The 20,662-nt window shown below is 42.8% G+C and overlaps 2 protein-coding genes across 4 annotated transcripts in view; both read left to right on the forward strand.

The window, feature by feature from the left end:
* KNDC1 (kinase non-catalytic C-lobe domain containing 1) overlaps positions 1-20,662 on the forward strand; it is a 1,149,158-nt gene that overhangs the window by 702,641 nt on the left and 425,855 nt on the right. The window lies entirely within an intron of this gene.
* LOC137420696 (adhesion G protein-coupled receptor A2) overlaps positions 1-20,662 on the forward strand; it is a 202,454-nt gene that overhangs the window by 40,549 nt on the left and 141,243 nt on the right. The window contains exon 3 of the mRNA XM_068105976.2: positions 16,670-16,741. Within this exon, the coding sequence (XP_067962077.2) occupies positions 16,670-16,741 (72 nt within the window). The remainder of the gene's footprint in view (positions 1-16,669; positions 16,742-20,662) is intronic.

The raw sequence follows: 20,662 nt of genomic DNA on the forward strand, positions 1-20,662 counted from the left end.
AGCGAGGGGTTGGAGAGCGAGGAGCTAGGTGTTGGAGAGTGAGGAGCAAGGAGTTGGAGAGTGAGGGCCGATTGGAGCAGAGAGTGAGGAGTGATTGGAGAGGAGAGTGAGGAGCGATTGGAGAGGTGTGTGAGGAGCGATTGGAGGGGAGTGTGAGGAGCGATTGGAGGGGAGTGTGAGGAGCGATTGGAGGGGAGTGTGAGGAGCTATTTGGAGAGGAGTGTGAGGGATTGGAGAGGAGTTTGAGGGATTGGAGAGGAGTGTGAGAGATTGGAGAGGAGTGTGAGGGATTGGAGAGGAGAGTGAGGATGTATTGGAGGGGAGTGTGAGGAGGTATTGGAGGAGAGTGTGAGGAGGAGTGGGATTGGAGAGGCGTGAGGGTGGAGAGAGGAGAGTGTCAGGTGGAGAGGGGTGAGGAGTCACATATTATGTGAAATAAATAAATTGTGTTCATTACACCATTTCTGGATCTGATGAATTGCCAGTAACCATTTTGTAAAATTTAATGTACAGCATCGAAATCGAGATGTCCAAATGTCACAAACGTCCATGCCTGTGGGATTCCCACGGGTGACCGCACTAGTATATATATACTAGCTGAAAGCCCCAGCGTTGCCCGGGTTATTTTTGAATGAATTTACTGCTATAATTCAGCTTTTACTCATGGCCGTAGAAGAATGACTACAATAATTCAGCTCATCTTTTAATTGTGAAATGGGCCCAGCTCGGCTGACGCGGCCTCAACCGGCCTCGCCACCTAGCCTATAACCTTCCCGGGGCCCGTCCCGACATTTTTGGTTCTTTTTGAATGAATTTACTACTATAATTCATCTTTTACTCGCGGCCGTAGAAGACTGACTACTATAATTCAGCTCAGCTTTTAATTGCGAAATGGGCCCGGCCCAGCTGAAGCGGCTTCAACCGGCCTCGCCACCTAGCCTAAAACCTTCCCGGGGCCCGTCCCGACATTTTTTGTATTAGAAGCTTCCTCCTATCTTTCACCGTTCAGGAGATTAGCTTGCGCAGACAAACAAACAAAAACTTTCTTTTATTATATATATATATATATATATATATATATATATATATATATATATATATATATATATATATATATATATATATATATATATATATATATATATATATATATATATATATATATATATATTGGTTGAAGTAATCTTCCTTTATTCCGTCTCTAACAGTTTTGTTGTGAGCTTCTTGCTGTTTATAATTTATATCCTTCGAATGAGCATATTTAAACCCGGAGATGTCGTAGTTGCTCCACTCTGCACTGGCCAGCAATTATATTAGCATTTGTTTGCCAGATTAGATGTGATACCACCCTGGATTGGAGGTGCAAATTACATTCTTGATTTAAAGCCAAAAAAAATAGCCAATCAAAATTAACCCTACTAGCAGCAGTAAAAAAAACTCCAGTAATGGCTCCAGGGATTAAAATACACAAATTTACAAGTGTGTGCAAGGGAGAAATCAGTTTTGCCTTGTGAAGTGTACCCCATGTAAAAGTTTGTAACAAAACTCCACACTTTTGTCGAAGTGAAGGAAGCACAAGACACTGGCATTGTTGCAACAACACAAGACACTTGCATTGTTGCAACAACAAAAGACACTGGCATTGTTGCAACAACACAAGACACTGGCATTGTTGCAACAACAAAAGACACTGGCATTGTTGCAACAACAAAAGACACTGGCATTGTTGCAACAACACAAGACACTGGCATTGTTGCAACAACACAAGACATGAAAGTAATAGATGTGTCTGATATAGAAAGACAAAACTCTCCAAAAATGTTGATGATAAGTATCAGGATGTGTTATTTAGAACATAGACAGTGAATTGTCGAAACAAAATATTGAGGGAGGTAATCTCCTTTCTCTCCAAAATATTGGGAAAGAAGGTGAAGAGAGATTATGGCGTGAGCCCTTTTTCAATGCAAGACACTTTATCCACTGACAGTTTTTATAAAGACCAGAGAATGGAATTCTCATCTTCATAAAAGACGACTTTTCCAATATTTTAGGATGTGATTGACTACGGATCTTGACACAACCTTGCTCTTGCTGAAAATACAAGTGTGAATGTTTCCTTAAGAACTAGAACAGCACTCAGTAGAGCGCATACCTCCACCAGGCTGAACAGTTTATGTTTTGTATCCCACTGATAGGCGGGATCTGCATCTAGACCTTCAGCCAAAATCCAATCGGCTTGTTCTTTCTTGTCACACACCCAACTCATCCACCAAGTATTGTCATGACTCGTCCACAACCTTTTGAGATATAGTGCAGTATATCGTTTTTGGCACTATCTCTCAATGGTGAAGAATCACTCTTTGAATTTAATTTGTGTCTGGATCCGGAACTGCATCTTCACCAAAATGTAATCAATTAGTCCTTGTCACACACCAAACCTGTCCACCAAGTTTCGTCTGAATCCATCCATAACCTTTTGAGATATCGTGCTCACAAACAGACAGAGAAACACACAGGTGTGAAAACCTATGTAACCTCCGTCCACCTTCTCTGGCAGAGATAACAAAATGAGAAATGTTAGATGAATCCAAATTCAAAATTTTCAGAAATCAACAACAGCGTATTTGATGGTAGTGAGGATAACGACATTGGAGTCAACGTATAACATCTACAGTGAAGCATGGTGGTGGAATTCAACCAAATCCTCTTCACTCTCTGCAGACCTGGACAAAATCACAAACTTGTGAAACAAGTGGAACATGTCTTTCAATCCTGATAAATCTCACACTCTCACTATGTCTCTCCGAAAAGACCGTCTGGAAAACCCTCCCATCTACTTTCTCAACAATCTTTTCCAAGAAGTTCTGTCGCTCAAGCTTTTGGGTCTCACTATCTGCCATGATCTTTCCTGAGAAAACCACATTTCCAAGCTGGCCTCCAAAGCCAGTCGCCGACTGGACATCCTCCGTCGTGCGAGGTCCTTCCTTGGCACACCTGAGCTCCTCACCACATACAAGGCTTTCATCTGTAGCTCAATGGAATACTGCTCTCCCCTCTGGGCTGGTGCTCCTGCCTCACACCAAGCTCCGCTTCACGCTGTAGAAACCAAAGCTTTCAGAATCATTGGAATCTCCCGCGATGAAGCTATCTCCGAGGGCCTTTCACTCATTCACCGCAGGCAGGTTGGTGGTCTTTCTGTCTTGCTCCCCCAGCTCTGTCTGTGCTCTGTCCCCCAAATATTCCTGCAGAACACAGAAGATCTGCCAGCAACCCTCTTCTGGTGAAACTGCCAAAATCAAGACTCTCTGCTCACCTTCACTCCTTCATTCCTCTTTTCTCCCGCATCTGGAACAAACTCCCGCACTCTCTTCAATCCAACGCCTCCCTCCAGGTCTTTAAAACAGCTGTTCACGACCATCTCTTATCTTCCCCCATCCTAAACCTTGATTTTTTTTCTACCCCCGTTAATACACCGAAAATCCACATCTTTCTATCGCGACTTCATTCCTGAAATTCCTTGTAGTGTCTATTTGTTTTGTACCGTGTACCCCTTCAGGCAGGGATTCATTTTCTTGTGAACTTCATATATCTGATGGATAAACGAACCATCCAAGGACAGCTATTTTACTGTTTGGGGATCATCATCTGACAGCCAGTTGCAAGTTCATTCAACCAAATCTAGTTAACCCAATGAGAAACCCGAGTCGAGAAGGTTTGTTCGTCGGAATAACAGAATTTGTTTTCAGTAAAAGGAGTTGCAGTACTTTCCTTTGAGGAATGTCGGTTTTTACTCTTCAGACCAATCGTCTGAATCATTTAAGCTGGAGAATGTATCAATTGGCATATCCTAATTCTAACTGTTCTTTCTCACCTAACAGATGGCCAGTGGTATCGGGCCAGGACTAGCATTTGGTCAGCAGTCGAGGCACGCAGTTGGGCTGGGTTTTTGGCGTGCTATCTGAGTCACGTCACATCCTTGAGTAACCTTTGATGTGATACAGCATTCGATTTTGCTTACACGGCAATCCTTTCCAAGAAGTTTAGACATAACGGCTGCCTTAAACGGACACTGCAAAATAACTGTCCATGTCAAAAATTCTTTAACAGTTGAAACACAATGGAAAGCATACTTACTCAAATTCTCCCTTCAAAACAAAAGGGTAGGTATATTAAGCAATGCATTTTGATGACTTAACATCGTACAGGAGATAATAAATGTTGACTATATTGTACACAATAGTGAAAATGTTAAAATAATAAACAACAGAAATAAAAATGCTCTCTCTCGTTACCCTCGCCCGAGGAGAGCGTATTTCATTTGAGTCCGTTTGTCTGTTTGTTTGTCTGTCTGTCTGTCTGTCTGTCCGCACAGAATAAATATGATTTTCTCTGCAACCGTTGGACCGATTGACAGGAAACTTTCACTATAGGTGCAACTCCACCTGTAGAATTTTATAATAATAATTATGACGTCATAGGTCACGTGGTTCGGCCGCCACCTTGGAAATACCGAAAAACTTTGCACCTCTATATCTCCGAAAGCGCTGAATAGAAAAAAATTGAGACACGGCTCATTGTAAAGAACTCTCCATGGGGAATAAAATATGATAATGATGATGTCCCTCCATTATGACGTCATAATTCGACAAGTACAAAACTTAATCCGATCAAGATGAAATTTCTTGAGGATAATCTAGGAATAAATGAGTTTAGAAAAGAAAAAAAAATGATGACGTCATCGGTCACGTGGTTCGGCCGACATATTTGTCTAAACACAAAAGCCTTAAAAAAAACACTGAAAATACATCCTGGTGAGGGTTTGCGATCTCTGATTGCTGTTTCTTGTTTTCCCATTGGAGATGGGTCAGTCTTTCTTTCTTTCAGATGGGTCACAAAAAGAAAGGTCTTTCTGTGTTCTACTTCCTCCTTTATGGTCTCGTGCATTTGACTCCCATATTGTAATTGCTTATGGTTAGGGAATGTCTCTCCAAAATGTGAGATTAATTCAGACGTCAAACAAAGGTGAGATGGATATTCATGGTCGGTCCAGTGTTTGCACTGATTATACCAGTAAGGTTGTGCTAAATGCTGCCAAACAGCGTTCTTTCAGAGCAGACATAGTCAGTCCTCAGGTAATGGACAACTGAGTCACAATGTCATGGGAAGTCGCATCACATTGTTGCTAAACCTTGCCATAGTTCTGCAGAAACACCTTAATGTTTTGTAGCAGGATACATGAACACAAAAACCTGCAGCATGACCAGTGGGGCGGCACTTTCCATGTCACGTGATTTCACCAGCTCACACATGGACTCCATTGCTTGTTTAATAGCAGAGGAAAGTTGTGAATTGAGTGAGCACATGATTACATAAACATGTGAGCCCATTGCTGAGTTATGGGGATGCAAAGGACAACAGACATTGGACTGTTTTTAATTTATGCATGGACATTAATGCCAAAAGGCTTAGTTCTATATTTTCTTTTAAGGAAGAACAAAAAGAGCTAATATTAAAAATTTATTCCCCACCTCCCTCCAGCCCCACCATCTTTCCCAGGTTTCCCCAAACATTCCTTTTTTTCTCCCATACTCTCACTTTCTTTTCCTCTCAACCTCCTCCCATTTCCTCTTGTATATATTTATTTTGCTTTCCCTTTTTTCTACCATCTTGCCAAGCTCCTTTCTCTTTTCTCAATTTTAACACCAATCCCTCCCCCTTTTTGATAGATATATATATATATATATATATATATATATATATATATATATATATATATATATAAATATATATATATATATATATATATATAACAACTGGACCTGACGGCATCAGCCCACGGGTCCTAAAATCCTGTTCTTCCACTCTTTCACTCCCTCTCTCTGTTCTCTTCACCCTCTCTTTTGCTCAAGGTCATCTGCCATCTGCTTGGAAATCAGCCAACATCACCGCTTTGCACAAAAAAGGTGCAAAAACAGATCCTAGCAACTACAGACCAATCAGCCTTCTCCCAATTATCAGCAAAGTCATGGAATCCATCATTGCTTCAGATATGAAATCTTTCCTCTTCTCCAATGGCTTGATCTCTGATCATCAATTTGGTTTCAGACCTGGTCACTCGACTCTGGACATGCTGCTTCTGCTTTCTCAACAATGGATGGAGGTCCTCAATGCCAAACAGGAAATTAGAGCTGTCTTCCTTGACATATCACGTGCCTTCGATACGGTCTGGCACCCCGCTCTGCTCACCAAACTCTCCTCCTTTGGTATCCATGGAAATCTCCACGCATGGCTGGCGGACTTCCTCTCTAGTCGTAGTCAACGTGTGGCCCTGAATGGGTTTCTCTCATCTCCTCTTCCTGTTCAGGCTGGAGTTCCCCAAGGCAGTGTTCTGGGCCCTGTGCTTTTTCTGGTCTTCATCAATGATCTCTCTGACTCTCTTGAAAATCCTCTCTATCTCTTTGCTGATGACTCTACTCTCTGTCGCTCCATTCCTCATCCCTCAGATCGGCAGTCTGCAGCCTCCTCACTCTCTGCAGACCTGGTCAAAATCACAGACTGGGCAAACAAGTGGAACAGACTTCAATCCTGACAAATCTCACACTCTTACGATGTCTCTCCGAAAAGACCGACTGGACAACCCTCCCATCCACTTTCTGAATAATCCTCTCCAAGAAGTTCTGTCACTCAACCTTTTGGGTCTCACTATCTGCCATGATCTTTCCTGGGAAAACCACATTTCAAATCTGGCCTCCAAAGCCAGTCGCCGACTGGGCATCCTCCGTCATGCGAAGTCCTTCCTTGGCACACCTGAGCTCCTCACCACATACAAGGCTTTCATCCGCAGCTCAATGGAATACTGTTCTCCCCTCTGGGCTGGTGCTCCTGCCTCACACCTAGCTCGTCTTCACGCTGTTGAAACCAAAGCGTTCAGAATCATTGGAATCTCCCGCGATGAAGCTAACTCCAAGGGCCTTTCACTCACTCACCGCAGGCAGGTTGGTGGTCTTTCCGTCTTCTACCGACTCCTCTCTGGCCTTGCCCCCCCCAGCTCTCTCTGGGCTCTGTCCCCCAAATATTCCTACAGGTCGCACAAGATCTGCCTGCAACCCTCTTATGGTTAAACTGCCAAAATCAAGACCCTCTGCTCACCTTCACTCCTTCATTCCTCTTTTCTCTCACCTCTGGAACAAACTCCCTCACTCTCTTCAATCCCACTCCACCCTCCAGGTCTTTAAAACAGCTGTTCACCACCATCTCTTATCTTCCCCCATCCAAAACCTTGATCTTTTCTACCCCCGCTAATTTCACCCCAAATCCACTTTTTTGAAATACCAACTTCTGTCCTGGAAATCTTTTGTGTCCTTGTGTTTTATACTTCTCCCCCCTCCCCTTTCCCACGCCTCCTCCCCCCAAGCCCTCTCCCTCCCACCCATCTCCCTGCTCTCAAATGTTGTGTTTGTGTGCTTCCCCTTCTCTCCCCATCTTGTCTTCCGCTCCCTCTTTTTATATATTTTGTTTGTCTGGTTGATTTGTTTGTGAAATAAATGTTAGCTCTTTCACGAGCCTCGATTCAGTATCCAAAAATAAATAAATAAATATATATATATATACACACACACTAGCGAGGTACCGTGCTACGCACGGGTGGGAGGCCATGAGCAAACAGACAATGCAGAAACGGCGAATGCTAAAGCATGAAACCAATAAATTCCACATTCCTGTGGCACCTTCAGTTGCACGTCAGACATGGACAGCAGGTTCGTGAAAGACTTAGGTTTAAAAAATGGACGAATGGAACCCATAAATTTCACATTCCTGTGCCACCTGTAGTCAAACATCAAGAACGGACAGCAGGTTCGTGAAAGACTTCCACGAAAAACGTACCCATTTCAATGGTTCCATACCCAGTAAAAGGCGAATCTGCATATGGCGATCTGCGAATGTCACGCTGAGAAAGTAGAAACTGTCACGACATTTCGTCATTCACTTGAACTCAATATCTCTATTTTCATTCCAAACAGAATAACTCCAATCACAAATTAAATAGCATTAATATAAAAAATACACTTTTACCAACATTCGTGACATAAACAAATATTTAAATCCGGGTGTGAAGGAATTCCATACTGTTGGGTGAATACAATAGGCATTTTAAGGCCATTTTCCCTGCAAGAGCGGGGGTTAGCCTTGCGGGCCCCATGACAATCTTCTACATTTTGCCCTATTTTCTACATCTCCCCATGATAATCCCCTTGCCCGCATTTCTTCTTCCACCACTTTTAGCCAAGTCTTTCTCGGACTTCCGCGTCCTCTACTTCCTTGTACATTAATTTCCATCACTCTTCTCAACCAGTCACTTTCATCCTTCCTCAACACATGACCAAACCATCTCAACCTGTTTCTCTTCACAGCATCCATCACAGGCTCTATTCCCATCATCTTTCACAATTCATCATTTGTCTTCCTCTCTCTCAACGATATCCACATATCCACCGAACCATTCACATTTCCACCCTTTCCACCCTTTCCAGCCTTTGTTGCTGCTCTACGTTCATTACCCATGTCTCGCTCCCATAAATCATAACACTGCTCACACATGTAGCACACACCTTTCCCTTCAGCTTCAACGACACTCCCCTCCTCGTCAGCATGCCACTCAGTTCCCGAAATTTCTCCCATGCACATCTCACTCGAGCAACCGTTCCCGAGTCTGATCCACCTTCTCCATTCAGCATGTCTCCTGGGTAGCAAAATGTTTTCACACCTCCCAGCTTCACGCAGTCTCCAAGATCCAACTCAACATTTCCTCCATCTGCAGCTCCCTCTGTGCACACCTTACATTTGAATGTAGCTGCCACACTGGTTAATGACCCTCTCAGACCACTACATTTTTGATGAACCCACTCAGCGCAAATTGTTCATTGAATGGAGTTCACTCCACCACCCTTCTTGTACACAGCACACGGCCACTTCCCAGTTCTTTCCACCTCACCACATGCTTTACCATTTGCCATCACCTTCGTCTCTCCAATATTCACCTTCAGACCTTTTGCCTCCATACAATCCTTCCACTTGTTCATCTTCCCCTTCACTGTATCCAGACTCTCCCCAATCAACACCAGATCATCTGCAAACAACAACTCCCACGGTAAACCCTCCTTTACGTTCCGAGCCAGCACCTCCATCACAGCTACAAATGGAAGTGGACTTGGTACCGACCCCTGATGCACTCCCACCTTCACTTCAAACTCACCACTGTTCCCGTCCTTCGTCATTACTTCTGTGCACGCTCTCTCGTACATTGCCATCACGACTCTGATCAACCATTCATCCACTCCTAGCTTTCTCAATGCCCATGTCATTACTTCGTGTGGAGCCCTATCGAATGCTTTCTCCAGATCAACAAACCCAAGAAACTACTTCTTCCTCTTCTCGATGTACTTCTCCTGCAACTGTCTTACAACAAAAAGTGTGTCTGTCGTTCCTCTTCCTGGCATAAATCGAAACTGCCATTTGTCGATCTTCACTTTCTTCCTTATCCTCTTCTCCAACACCATTTCCAATACCTTAATTCCATGCTCCAATAACTTTATCGCTCTATGCGAGCCACAGTCCAGAGGGTCACCTTTCCCCTTGTATAGAGGGACGAGGGTACTCAGTTGCCAATTCACTGGAATGCGGCCCTCTTTCACCACCAGATTACAGATCTCTGTCATTCTCTTCACACCCCAACTTCCCGCTGCGTTCAACATACCTCCCACAACTCCAGTCGCCCTCCCACTTTTCTTCTCTTCATTGCTTTTATCGCTTCCTCAACTGCCTTCTCAGTTATCTTCTCTGCCGGTCCTAAAATTGGGTTACTCTCCATGTTGCCATCCCATTCATTCTCTGCATTCAACAGCATTTCCATATATTTCTTCCATCTCTAATTCCATCTGGGTCCACAACGATCTGTCCCACTTCATGCTTCAAGCAACTCACCCCCATCACATTGCACCTCTCTTTCGCTATCTTCTTTGCAATCCTGAAGACTGCTCTCTGACCCTCTTCCGAATCCAAGCGTTCTCCGAACATTTTCCTACATGTCTCCTGCGCCTTTGCTACCTCTTCCTTTGCAGCCTTCTTGGCTGTCTTATAACTTTCATGCTCTGCCTCTTCTGCCCCCGTACCCTTCACCTTCTGCCACTCCTTGAACTTCTTCCTCTTTTCGTTAATCCTCTTTCCAACTTCCTCATCCCACCACAATGTTTCCGAGTGCCTCGGTGGTCCTTTTGTCTATCCACATACCTCAACAATGGCTCCCAACAGACTATCTTTCATTGACATCCAACCACTTTCAAGCTAAACCACATCATCCTCTACCATACTCAGGCTTTCTTTTAATACCTTTCTCACTGTCACCTCTTTCAACCTCCACACCTTCATTCTCGGTTGGTACTTCACCGCCGAGCTCTCCTCACGCCTTTCACCCTTATGTCGCAGAAAACCAAGTTGTGCTGTGAAACAGCCTCCTCCCGCGGGATCACCTTTGTGTCCCAGAGGTGCACACTATCTCGCCTATGCACCATCAGGTAGTTAACGGTTGTCGTCGACCCACCTGACGTGTATGTAACAGGCTTATTATCCTCTTTCTGGAACTGGGTATTACAAATCAACAAATCAGCTCCATCAGCAAACTCCAAAATCCTTTCACCTTCTCCATTTCTCACACCATATCCGTAACCCGCATGAACTCCCTCAAAACCATCCATACTCCTTCCCATATGTCCATTTCGGTCTCCTCCTACCACAAGAACGTCCTCATTTTTCACGTTTTCCATCAGCTTCTCTATTGCACACCAAACTTGTCTTTCTCTTCATCGCTCCGACCGACCTGCGGAGCATATCCCGAGATGACGTTCACCAAGAGCTTTCCAATCATCATTTTCACCATCATCAACCTTTCACTCACTCTAGTCATACTCACCACACTATCTACAAACTCCTCAGAAAACAGGACACCAACAGCATGCACGCCTTCCGGGCACCCTTGCCACACAAACTTGTATTTCTGTCCCTGCCTACCCATCACCATTCTCACACCACTTCCCTTCCATCTCGTCTCCTGCACACAACATATTTCCATATAATAATGATGAATGAAACAAGAACGAAGAAATATCTTTCGGCAATATCCCGTCTGTGGCGATACGTGAATGAAGCTCTGCCCCTCTCCCCGCATTGTTGACTTTTTTGTGACGACTGTCATCAAATGGAAAAGTCCGCCACAAATTTTTTAATATATCTCGGCATTTTCCGTCTGTTATTTTAGGCTGTGTATGACAGACTGTGCGGCCAATTTCTAAAATGTCTCAGCAATTTCCCGTGTGTGCATGAATTTTCTCAATTATTGCTGAAACCAAGTCTAAAACCTTCAATAAAAATGAAATCAGATGGTGAATTAGAGTCGAGATAAAGCCGTGAGAGAGTCTCAATGGTCTTTATGTTATAGGCCTTTGAAAATGCATTTTGTTCTATAAACGTTAACTTTCATCGAATTTTATTTCCGTTTTTTTCAACCGAGTCTAAAACCATTTAGGGACTGTTAAAAATGAAATGAGATATCGAATTAGAGTTGAAAAAAAACTGTGAGAGAAAGCAAGACACTGCGGGCCTAACAAAACAGGCCTCAAAGCTATGCGAGTAAACAAAATGGTGGATATTTGTTTTTGAAGCCCCTCCCAGACCGGGTGTAGCCACTCCCCCGGACAGACGTTTCACAGACAGACAGACAGACAGAATCACCCACGGAGAATATATATATATATATATATATATATATATATATATATATATATATATATATATATATATATATATATATACATACATATATATATATAATATATATATAATATATACAATATACATACATGTATATATGCGACATACATGTAGCATATATACATGTATGTATATGTATACATATATGTATATCAGCCATTCCATGTCAAATCATCAAAGAATCTGCCGTCATCTCTCAGATTTTTGTAAAACTTTGGGAACCAATTGGGACCCATGAAAAACGGCAAGAACTCAAATATTTTTGCTTACAGCCTCTTAATTAGTGAGATACAGACTAACGAACTTTGGACTAATTAGCGCGACGTCGCGAATTCAAATGGCCATATCTCTAAAAGTATAACACCTAGAGAGCTGGTTTTGGTGTCATTTTAAAGGTATTTTCATGCCCTATGAATTTGTCTGGGCAACATTTTCCTACCTCCAACCACAAAAAAGTTATCACAAAATATAAACTTCAATTGTGAATCCCCAAAAAATTTATCCTTCAAATTTCCTCAAATTCATCCCAGAGGTACCTTATGATGTCAAGAAGCTTCCACATAAATTTTGTGATGGGCACCCCCAATAGTTTCTGAGATATGAGCAATAATGTACATGTACGTATGGCATATAGGTTCGAAAATCAGCATTTGTAATGTATTATACAATCAATAAGTGAGTTCAAGTACACAGTGTTCACTAACCTGACTTAGGTTCACTAACCAGTGTCACCGATTTTCTTGGTTTTGGATTTCACATATTTATCTGCAGCAAGTCTCTTTTTTGGAATAGGTGATTCTCCAATCAATCCCAAAGACTCATTCAGTGTATTCAGTTCCATTTCAGGAGAATGAAATTCAAACTCCCCTGAACTGCCTGGTATTGGTGATTCACCTCCACCATCATTGTCCTCACTACTGCTAATAGCGCTGCTGGTCACTGGTAATGGTATTTCACTCTGAGTCTCTACCACACCTGGTTGTCTTTTTGCCAGTTTCTTACGACACTGGGTACAGATTTTCTGTGCACTTTGCAGTTTGAGGCTTGGATGAGCGGCTATGGCTTTTTGGCTAACAGCTCTCAAGCCAGACGACTTTGGTTTTTCATGAGCTCCAAAGGGATTGCAGCAGGATTTCTGCTTCAAGATGAACTTTTCCTTGGCAGTCGTCATTTTTCTGCAGCTCCTTCAGAAGTGAACTGCCAATTTCTGTTGGTGGCAGGCCTAAGCATTACACTAAGCCAACTTGGACTTTCCCTGGGGATCTTAGACTGTGAAAGTTGCATCACCTCGACTTACCCACATGGGAAATCCCAGTTGGAATTCCCCAGATGAGAATTCCCCTCAGGCCCAGTTGAAAATGAAAGTATATGATACTTCAAAGCAATTGATGGTTGTTCCCTGTGTTCCCTGTCATGGCTAGGTTAGAATGATTGTATAATACATTACAAATGCTGATTTTCGAACCTATATGCCATACGTACATGTACATTATTGCTCATATCTCAGAAACTATTGGAGTGCCCATCACAAAACCTATGTGGAAGCTTCTTGACATCATAAGGTACATCTGGGATGAATTTGAGGAAATTTGAAGGATACATTTTTTTTGGATTCACGATTGAAGTTTATATTTTGTGATAACTTTTTTGTGATTGGAGGTAGGAAATTGTTTCCCAGACAAATTTATAGGGCATGAAAATACCTTTAAAATGACACCAAAACCAGCTCTCTAGGTGTTATACTTTTAGAGATATGGCCATTTGAATTCGCGACATCGCGCTAATTAGTCCAAAGTTCGTTAACCTGTATCTCACTAATTAAGAGGCTGTTAGCAAAAATATTTGAGTTCTAGCTGTTTTTCATGGGTCCCAATTGGTTCCCAAAGTTTTACAAAAATCTGAGAGATGACGGCAGATTCTTTGATGATTTGACATGGAATGACCCATATATGCTAACGATGAAGCTAACTCAAGGGCCTTTCACTCACTCACCGCAGGCAGGTTGGTGGTCTTTCCGTCTTCTACCGACTCCTCTCTGGCCTTGCCTCCCCAGCTCTCTCTGGGCTCCGTCCCCCAAATATTCCTACAGGTCGCACAAGATCTGCCTGCAACCCTCTTATGGTTAAACTGCCAAAATCAAGACTCTCTGCTCACCTTCACTCCTTCATTCCTCTTTTCTCCAGCCTCTGGAACAAACTCCCTCACTCTCTTCAATCCCACTCCTCCCTCCAGGTCTTTAAAACAGCTGTTCACCACCATCTCTTATCTTCCCCCATCCAAAACCCTGATCTTTTCTACCCCTGCTAATTTCACCCCAAATCCACTTTTTGGAAATACCAACTTCTTTCCTGGAAGTCCTTGGTGTCCTTGTGTTTTATACTTCTCCCAACCCCCCCCCCCCCTTCCCACGCCTCCTCCCCCAAGCCCTCTCCCTCCCACACATCTCCCGATGTCCCTGATCACAAATGTTGTGTTTGTGTGCTTCCCCTTCTCTCCCCATCTTGTCTACCGCTCCCTCCTTTTATATATTTTGTTTGTCTGTTTGATGTTTGTGAAATAAATGTTAGCTCTTTCACGAGCCTCGATTCTGTATACAAAAAAAAACAAAAAACCCACAATACTAGCAGGGTGCCTCATTTGCATTAAATAAATAATCGAAATAAATTAAATAAGTTATGGGCATAGCTTCAAGACGATGTTTTGTTTTTGACAAGCTTTCGGCCAAATATGCCGTATTCTCAGTCTTCGTCAAGTTTAACGAGAGTCTTGTTGAAGGATTCCCGTTGAACTTGAGGAAGACTGAGAAGAAGGCCTATTTGGCCGAAAGCTTGTCGAAAATAAAACATCATCTCGAAGCTATAGAAAGTCTACACCCCCTTTCAAAATTTTCACCTTTTGTTGCCTTGTAGCCTGGAATTAAAATGAATTAAATCAGACTTTTTCCACCTTTATTTACACATCCTAACCCACAACTTCCAAGTGAAAAACAAATTCTTCAAATTTCAGAAGATTAATTAAAAATACAAAACTGGATTATATATATATATATATATATATATATATATATATATATATATATATATATATATATATATATATATATATATATATATATATATATATATATATATATATATATGTATATATGTAACAATGCACATATTGTCCCCCTGAGTCAATATGTGTATTGTTATCCATGTGTGCAGGGGTATGACCATGGGCATGAATAGGGGTGTAATTCTACAGCAATATGTGCAACATGTACCATGACAGGGTACTTGCAAGTACACAGACCAAACACTGAAGGCTCCGCCTTGACATATGTACTGAATTGTGTCTCCCCACAAAAAGGAAACCACCTCACATGCTACAATCCTATTTATTAATGAAAGTGTTTTTTCCTTATGTGTCTATCAAATGTAATGTGATGAATGATCAATGATGGTTATTCATATACTGTACCAGGAACGTGCTCAACACGTGATGTTTTCAGTAAGTGCACACCCCAAACCAAACTTTGCCACACGCTCAGTAAGTGCACACCAGACACCCATCTGTGAATAATTGCCATCATGATGCAGGTACAAATGTATTGTGGGTGTACCTTTCCTCCAACCTGATGAAAGTGCGTATTTAAACGCTCACACCTAAAACCCTTCTTCCACTTATTTGATTTATTCGTAATAATGAACTGGTATTGATAATTCCAATTACTGTAAAAACTCACTGAGTGAAATGTGATTGAATCTTCATTACAATGAACGTGAAGTTGTTCTCCACGTTTGTTTATGTCGATTTTCTTTTCTTCTAAAAGTTAACAAAGCCATCATAGTGCGTAAGTCGGATTGTACTTTCAAAGGAGCAATTATAAGAAGGTGTAAGAATACCTTTCTGAAAACAGTCATAGTTAATTGGTAGATAATGATACCCAGGCACCTGTGTGGTTTCAGCTGAGTTCATAGAAAATTGGTGTCCGGAGTGGAGCCCGACTTTACCTTCTCCCAGGCCATTTTCTTTTCGCCGCCATAGTGGGGCTGAGGGAGATGAAAAACAGATGTGCTGAACTTTTTGGGAATACAATAAATGGCTGTGTGTATCAGAATATGGGGGAAAGACAGGAAATTACACTTTTAGTATTTTCCAGAGCTGAAAAAACACTGCTGTACTCAGTCGTTGGCCACTTTGGCGGCTTGGCAAGTCTTCGTGCTGAGGACAATCACGTCCGGAAAAAATAAATGGTGCGATAGTGTGTGCCTGCCTGTGATACTTACTGTGAGAGACAATGATGTGGTGACACAGCATAGCAGTGCTTGGTCAGGTGATATTGTACAACGGGTTCATATACTACCATACCTGTACAAGAGAGTGCATGGTACTGTCGGTATCCCAGTTCATGATACAGTGTTAGAGTATTGAGTTTAGGACGATTTAAAGTCTACCAATGAAGCCTGGTGTTGGTTTAGCCGTTAGGGTGCAGGCTTGGGATCTTAGGATCCTGGATTCGAATCCCGGTCGATCGCTGAATTAACGCAAGGGGGGTTGACCCAGCCTGCCATCCTTCCGAGGTCCGCAAATTGAGTACCAGTTCACTGGTAATTCTCTGTGTGTCGCAAGAGGCGACTAACAGGGTTGGCGGCAGGAAGGGCATCCGGCCATAAAAACATTGCTTCAAAAAGGGGACTAAGGTGGCCAAAACAGGCCCAACCTTTGCTCTGTGGGGGAAATTGGCCTCTATAGGTGGTTCTAAAGTGTACCAATGGACAGTGCAATAGTGCAGCAGCAGAGTGCGTATAAAACTTTTTGACCTTTGACCTTTACAGTGTATGTATGCCATTTTCCTTTGCAGAATCCTCAGCAGCAATCGCATCTCAAGACTTCGAAACGCTTCATTCTACAGTCTCGGTTCTCTGCAACGATTGTGAGTACGTCACAAATCACAAATGACACGTCAGATTCAAAGTTTTAAAAACATTGAAGACGAGGTCATAGCCACTTCGTCACGCTCTGGAATGCTTGTATCCAGTGGTTTATCTTGACTTTGTCTTTACATTGATGGAGAATGGAGTCCGAGCAGCTAAACTATGTGTTATCTCTGTAGAAATTCCTTTCTGTTGTTATACTAGAGAAAGCAAGGATTCCTGTGATTGTCCCTCTCGACGTGTTTCATCATATCTGTTTGTATCCTTCAAATGGCCGGTTCCTTTTAAAAACTTTTTTCCCTGCAGTGATCATGTTTGCACATATATCACGTACAGGAGAATCTGTTGGAGAATGTAGTGAACACTTGCGTCAGGACAATTCAGAGACAATTGAGAAAGCAACATGGCGTACGCCATTCAAACTTGGGTCACATGATCATGCTCAGTTGAGAATGTCAAACAGGGCTGCCTTTAGACCAGTCGGGCGGCACCTGTTTATTCCATTTCATAATGTTTAACGAGTTGTATTATGTACGTACTTTGCGTTACCCACTCTTTCCGTTAACATGGCACAGCAGCAGCTTTGGGAACAAGGTGACCTAGAATGAGCAGAAGTTAAAGTTAGTGGTGTTTTCAAAAATGAGCCACAGTTGACTTTCCCGACTGTGAAACAGCAGTAATGGAGTCGCTGCTGTGGAGAAAGGAGCCTTTTGTCTTTGCACCACAGCTGTGTCTTACTGGGAGGCCTAAAAAGGTTTCCTTAACTCCCTCCCCTTACTGTATAATGTGATTGTGTGTCCCCGCTCATGAGGCCGTCATTGCCTCACCTGCAATAATTCAAGGAACACGTCGAGCTCATGGGAAGCCTCTCTGCGTCGCCTGGTCATTTCTTCCTGCCTCTAGTCCAGTGTTCTTCACTGCCCTTACTTTGTCATCTGTCTCTAGGTCGTCCTTGTGATCTGCGCTTCTTAAAATTTTTTTGAGCGAATGCACACAGGATGGGGATTCATTTAAGATTTTGTCCTGTTGGTCGCATCATGGTGGCGTTGCTGCAATACCGATACAGTACCCCTGCTCATTATGGTAAATAAATTGCCAGGGTGCTGCACATGGTGACCAAGTCCTTTAAAACGGGGCCATTGGTTTTGTTTTAACATCCATCAGTGAATTGTAGCAAATGGCACACTAGGGTGACAACTTGTAGTTAGGTTGAGGATCGAACCCACACTAGACAACTCAAAGTCATCACACAATTCTGCCAAACAATTTCCCTTTGAACTTTTATTATTATCTTTTGTTTTGCTTCTGTTTCCACATTTGGCAATAAAGACAGGATAACTCTCTGCTAAAACCCACTGCCTCATCTGAGCGGTCTTTTTGTAGGTTTGACCCCCATCAGACACAAATTCAATCAAAACAAGACAGAGCAATGAGATTGCAGACCATCGCCAGGACGTGTTTTTAGTGATTTTTAAGGTTTTGTGTTAAAACAAATATGGCGACCGAACCACGTGACCGATGACATCATCATTATTATTTTTTTCTCCACCGATTTATCCCGCGATGCTGCTCATGAAATTTCATCTTGATCGGATGAGATTTTGTTCTTGTCGAATTATGACGTCATAATGGAGGCACCTATGACATCATCATTGAATGAATGAATGAATGATCGTTTTAAGGCCATTTTCCCTGCTAGAGCGGGGGTTAGCCTTGCGGGCCCCATGACAATCATGGTTCCCTGTTTGAGGCAATGTTTTTATGGCCGGATGCCCTTCCTGACGCCAACCCTTGGTCGCCTCTTACGATGCGCAGGGATACCGTGTACCTATTCTAAATCGGGGTACACACCGGGATCATTCATCCCAGCAAGCTGGTGCTCAATTTGCCGACCTCGGAAGGATGACAGGCTGAGTCAACCCCCCTGGTGTTAATTCAGCGATCGACTGGGATTCGAACCCAGGATCCTAGGTTCCCAAGCCAGCACCCTAACCGCTAAGCCAACACCAGGCTTATGACATCATCATTAACATATGTTATTCCCCATTGAGAGTTCTTTACAACTAGGGCATGCCCGTACTATATATATACTGTATCTAAAATTATATCCCCCCCCTCTATTTACATGAAATGGTTTGGTTCATTCGCAAAGCCAAAGCGAACGGCTTGCGAGTCCGGTGACAATCCCCCCCCTCTATTTACATGAAATGGTTTGGTCCATTTGCAAAGCCAAAGCGAACGGCAGTTACGAATCGCAGTTACGATGAATCGCAAAGTAGTTTTAATTAGTTTTAAAACATAGTTTAACGCCAACATAGTTTGCCAACGTGAAATAAATGAATACGCTCTCAAATGTGCCGTCCGAGGCAGAGTGTGTTCGCCACGTTCGGCACACGTGATAGCTCGCTGCTCTCTGATTGGTTGAATCGTTTTTTGGACATAGCTCGGTAACTACTTGTCCGATTAATATGAAACCTTGAAAAGGCACATCCTCAGGTCCCCAGCAATATACCTGGCAAGTTTAAAGTATATCGGACCGGTAGTTGTTGAGAAACAGCGGTCGCATACACACACACAGAGATTACTGGCATTATAGATAGATGAGCTATGTCTTTTTTTTGTTTCTATGTTGCACTTTCGGAGATATAGAGGTGCAACGTTTTTTTTTTGTTTTTTTTCCAAGATGGCGCCCATACCACGTGACCTATAACGTCATAATTATCATTAAAATTCTACAGGAGGAGCTGCACCTATGGTGAAAATGTCCTGTCAATCGGACCAACGGTTGCAGAGACAAACATTTATTCTGTGCGGACAAACAGACAGACAGACAAACAAACAAACAGACAGACAAACAGACTCAAATGCAATACCCTCTCCTCTGGCAAGGGTACCTAGAGAGTTCATAGAACAGTCTTGATAAATCTCGTACAGTCTTGAGAAACATGGGCGGTGTCTGCGAGCAGCAAATTTGATTATCGAAAGGTGTGCTGATTATATTACAATACTATTTGGAACAGTTGTTTCCTGCCCTCTACATTCACCTAAGGACCCCACTTTTGTGGGTGATCATCACATCTTCGGTACTCAACAAGTTGAGCACTGAAGGATGTGACGAGATGTGGCACGCACTGAGTCTCCGACGTGGCCTTGTCCAATGAGGAAATCTTGGAGGCCATTAGTGCTTGAATCTTGTTCGAAGCTTCGAAGTCTGTCTGCGGCGGATTTTTTTTTCTTCTTGTTAATGAACACGAGTTGTCGGAAACTAACTTTAATGCGTATCAAACTCCCCTTTGTGTCTTATGATAATCATTCACGATGTGGCCAGGATTCTTTGAGACTTCTGCCTCACACGTCTTCTGTGCCACAGAAGAAGAAAAATCAAAAATGCAGTCATTGCTTCCAAGAATTTCGTTTTTCTTCTTCCTTTGCACTGAACTGCACTGTTGTCAACTGACTGGCTTTTTTTGTATACAGGATCGAGGCTCGTGAAAGAGCTAACATTTATCACACAAAAAATCAAACAGACACACAAAACATATAATAAAGGTAGCGATAGACAAGATGGGGAGAGAAGGGGAAGCACAAACACAACATTTGAGAGCAGGGACATCGGGAGATCTGTGGGAGGGAGAGGGCATGGGGGGAGGAAGCATGGGAAGGGGGGAGGGGGGGGGGGAGAAGTATAAAACACATGGACACTGCAAGGACTTCCAGGAAAGAAGTTGGTATTTCAAAAAAGTGGATCTGGGGTGAAATTAGCGGGGGTAGAAAAGATCAAGGTTTTGGATGGGGGAGATAAGAGATGGTGGTGAAACAGCTGTTTTAAAGACCTGGAGGGAGGAGTGGGATTGAAGAGTGAGGGAGTTTGTTCCAGAGGCAGGAGAAAAGAGGCTGAGGGCATTATTTATCCACGTTGG

This window comes from Myxine glutinosa, chromosome 2 (assembly GCF_964187855.1).
Source record: "Myxine glutinosa chromosome 2, kmMyxGlut1.1, whole genome shotgun sequence".
Classification (NCBI taxonomy): Eukaryota; Metazoa; Chordata; class Myxini; order Myxiniformes; family Myxinidae; genus Myxine; species Myxine glutinosa.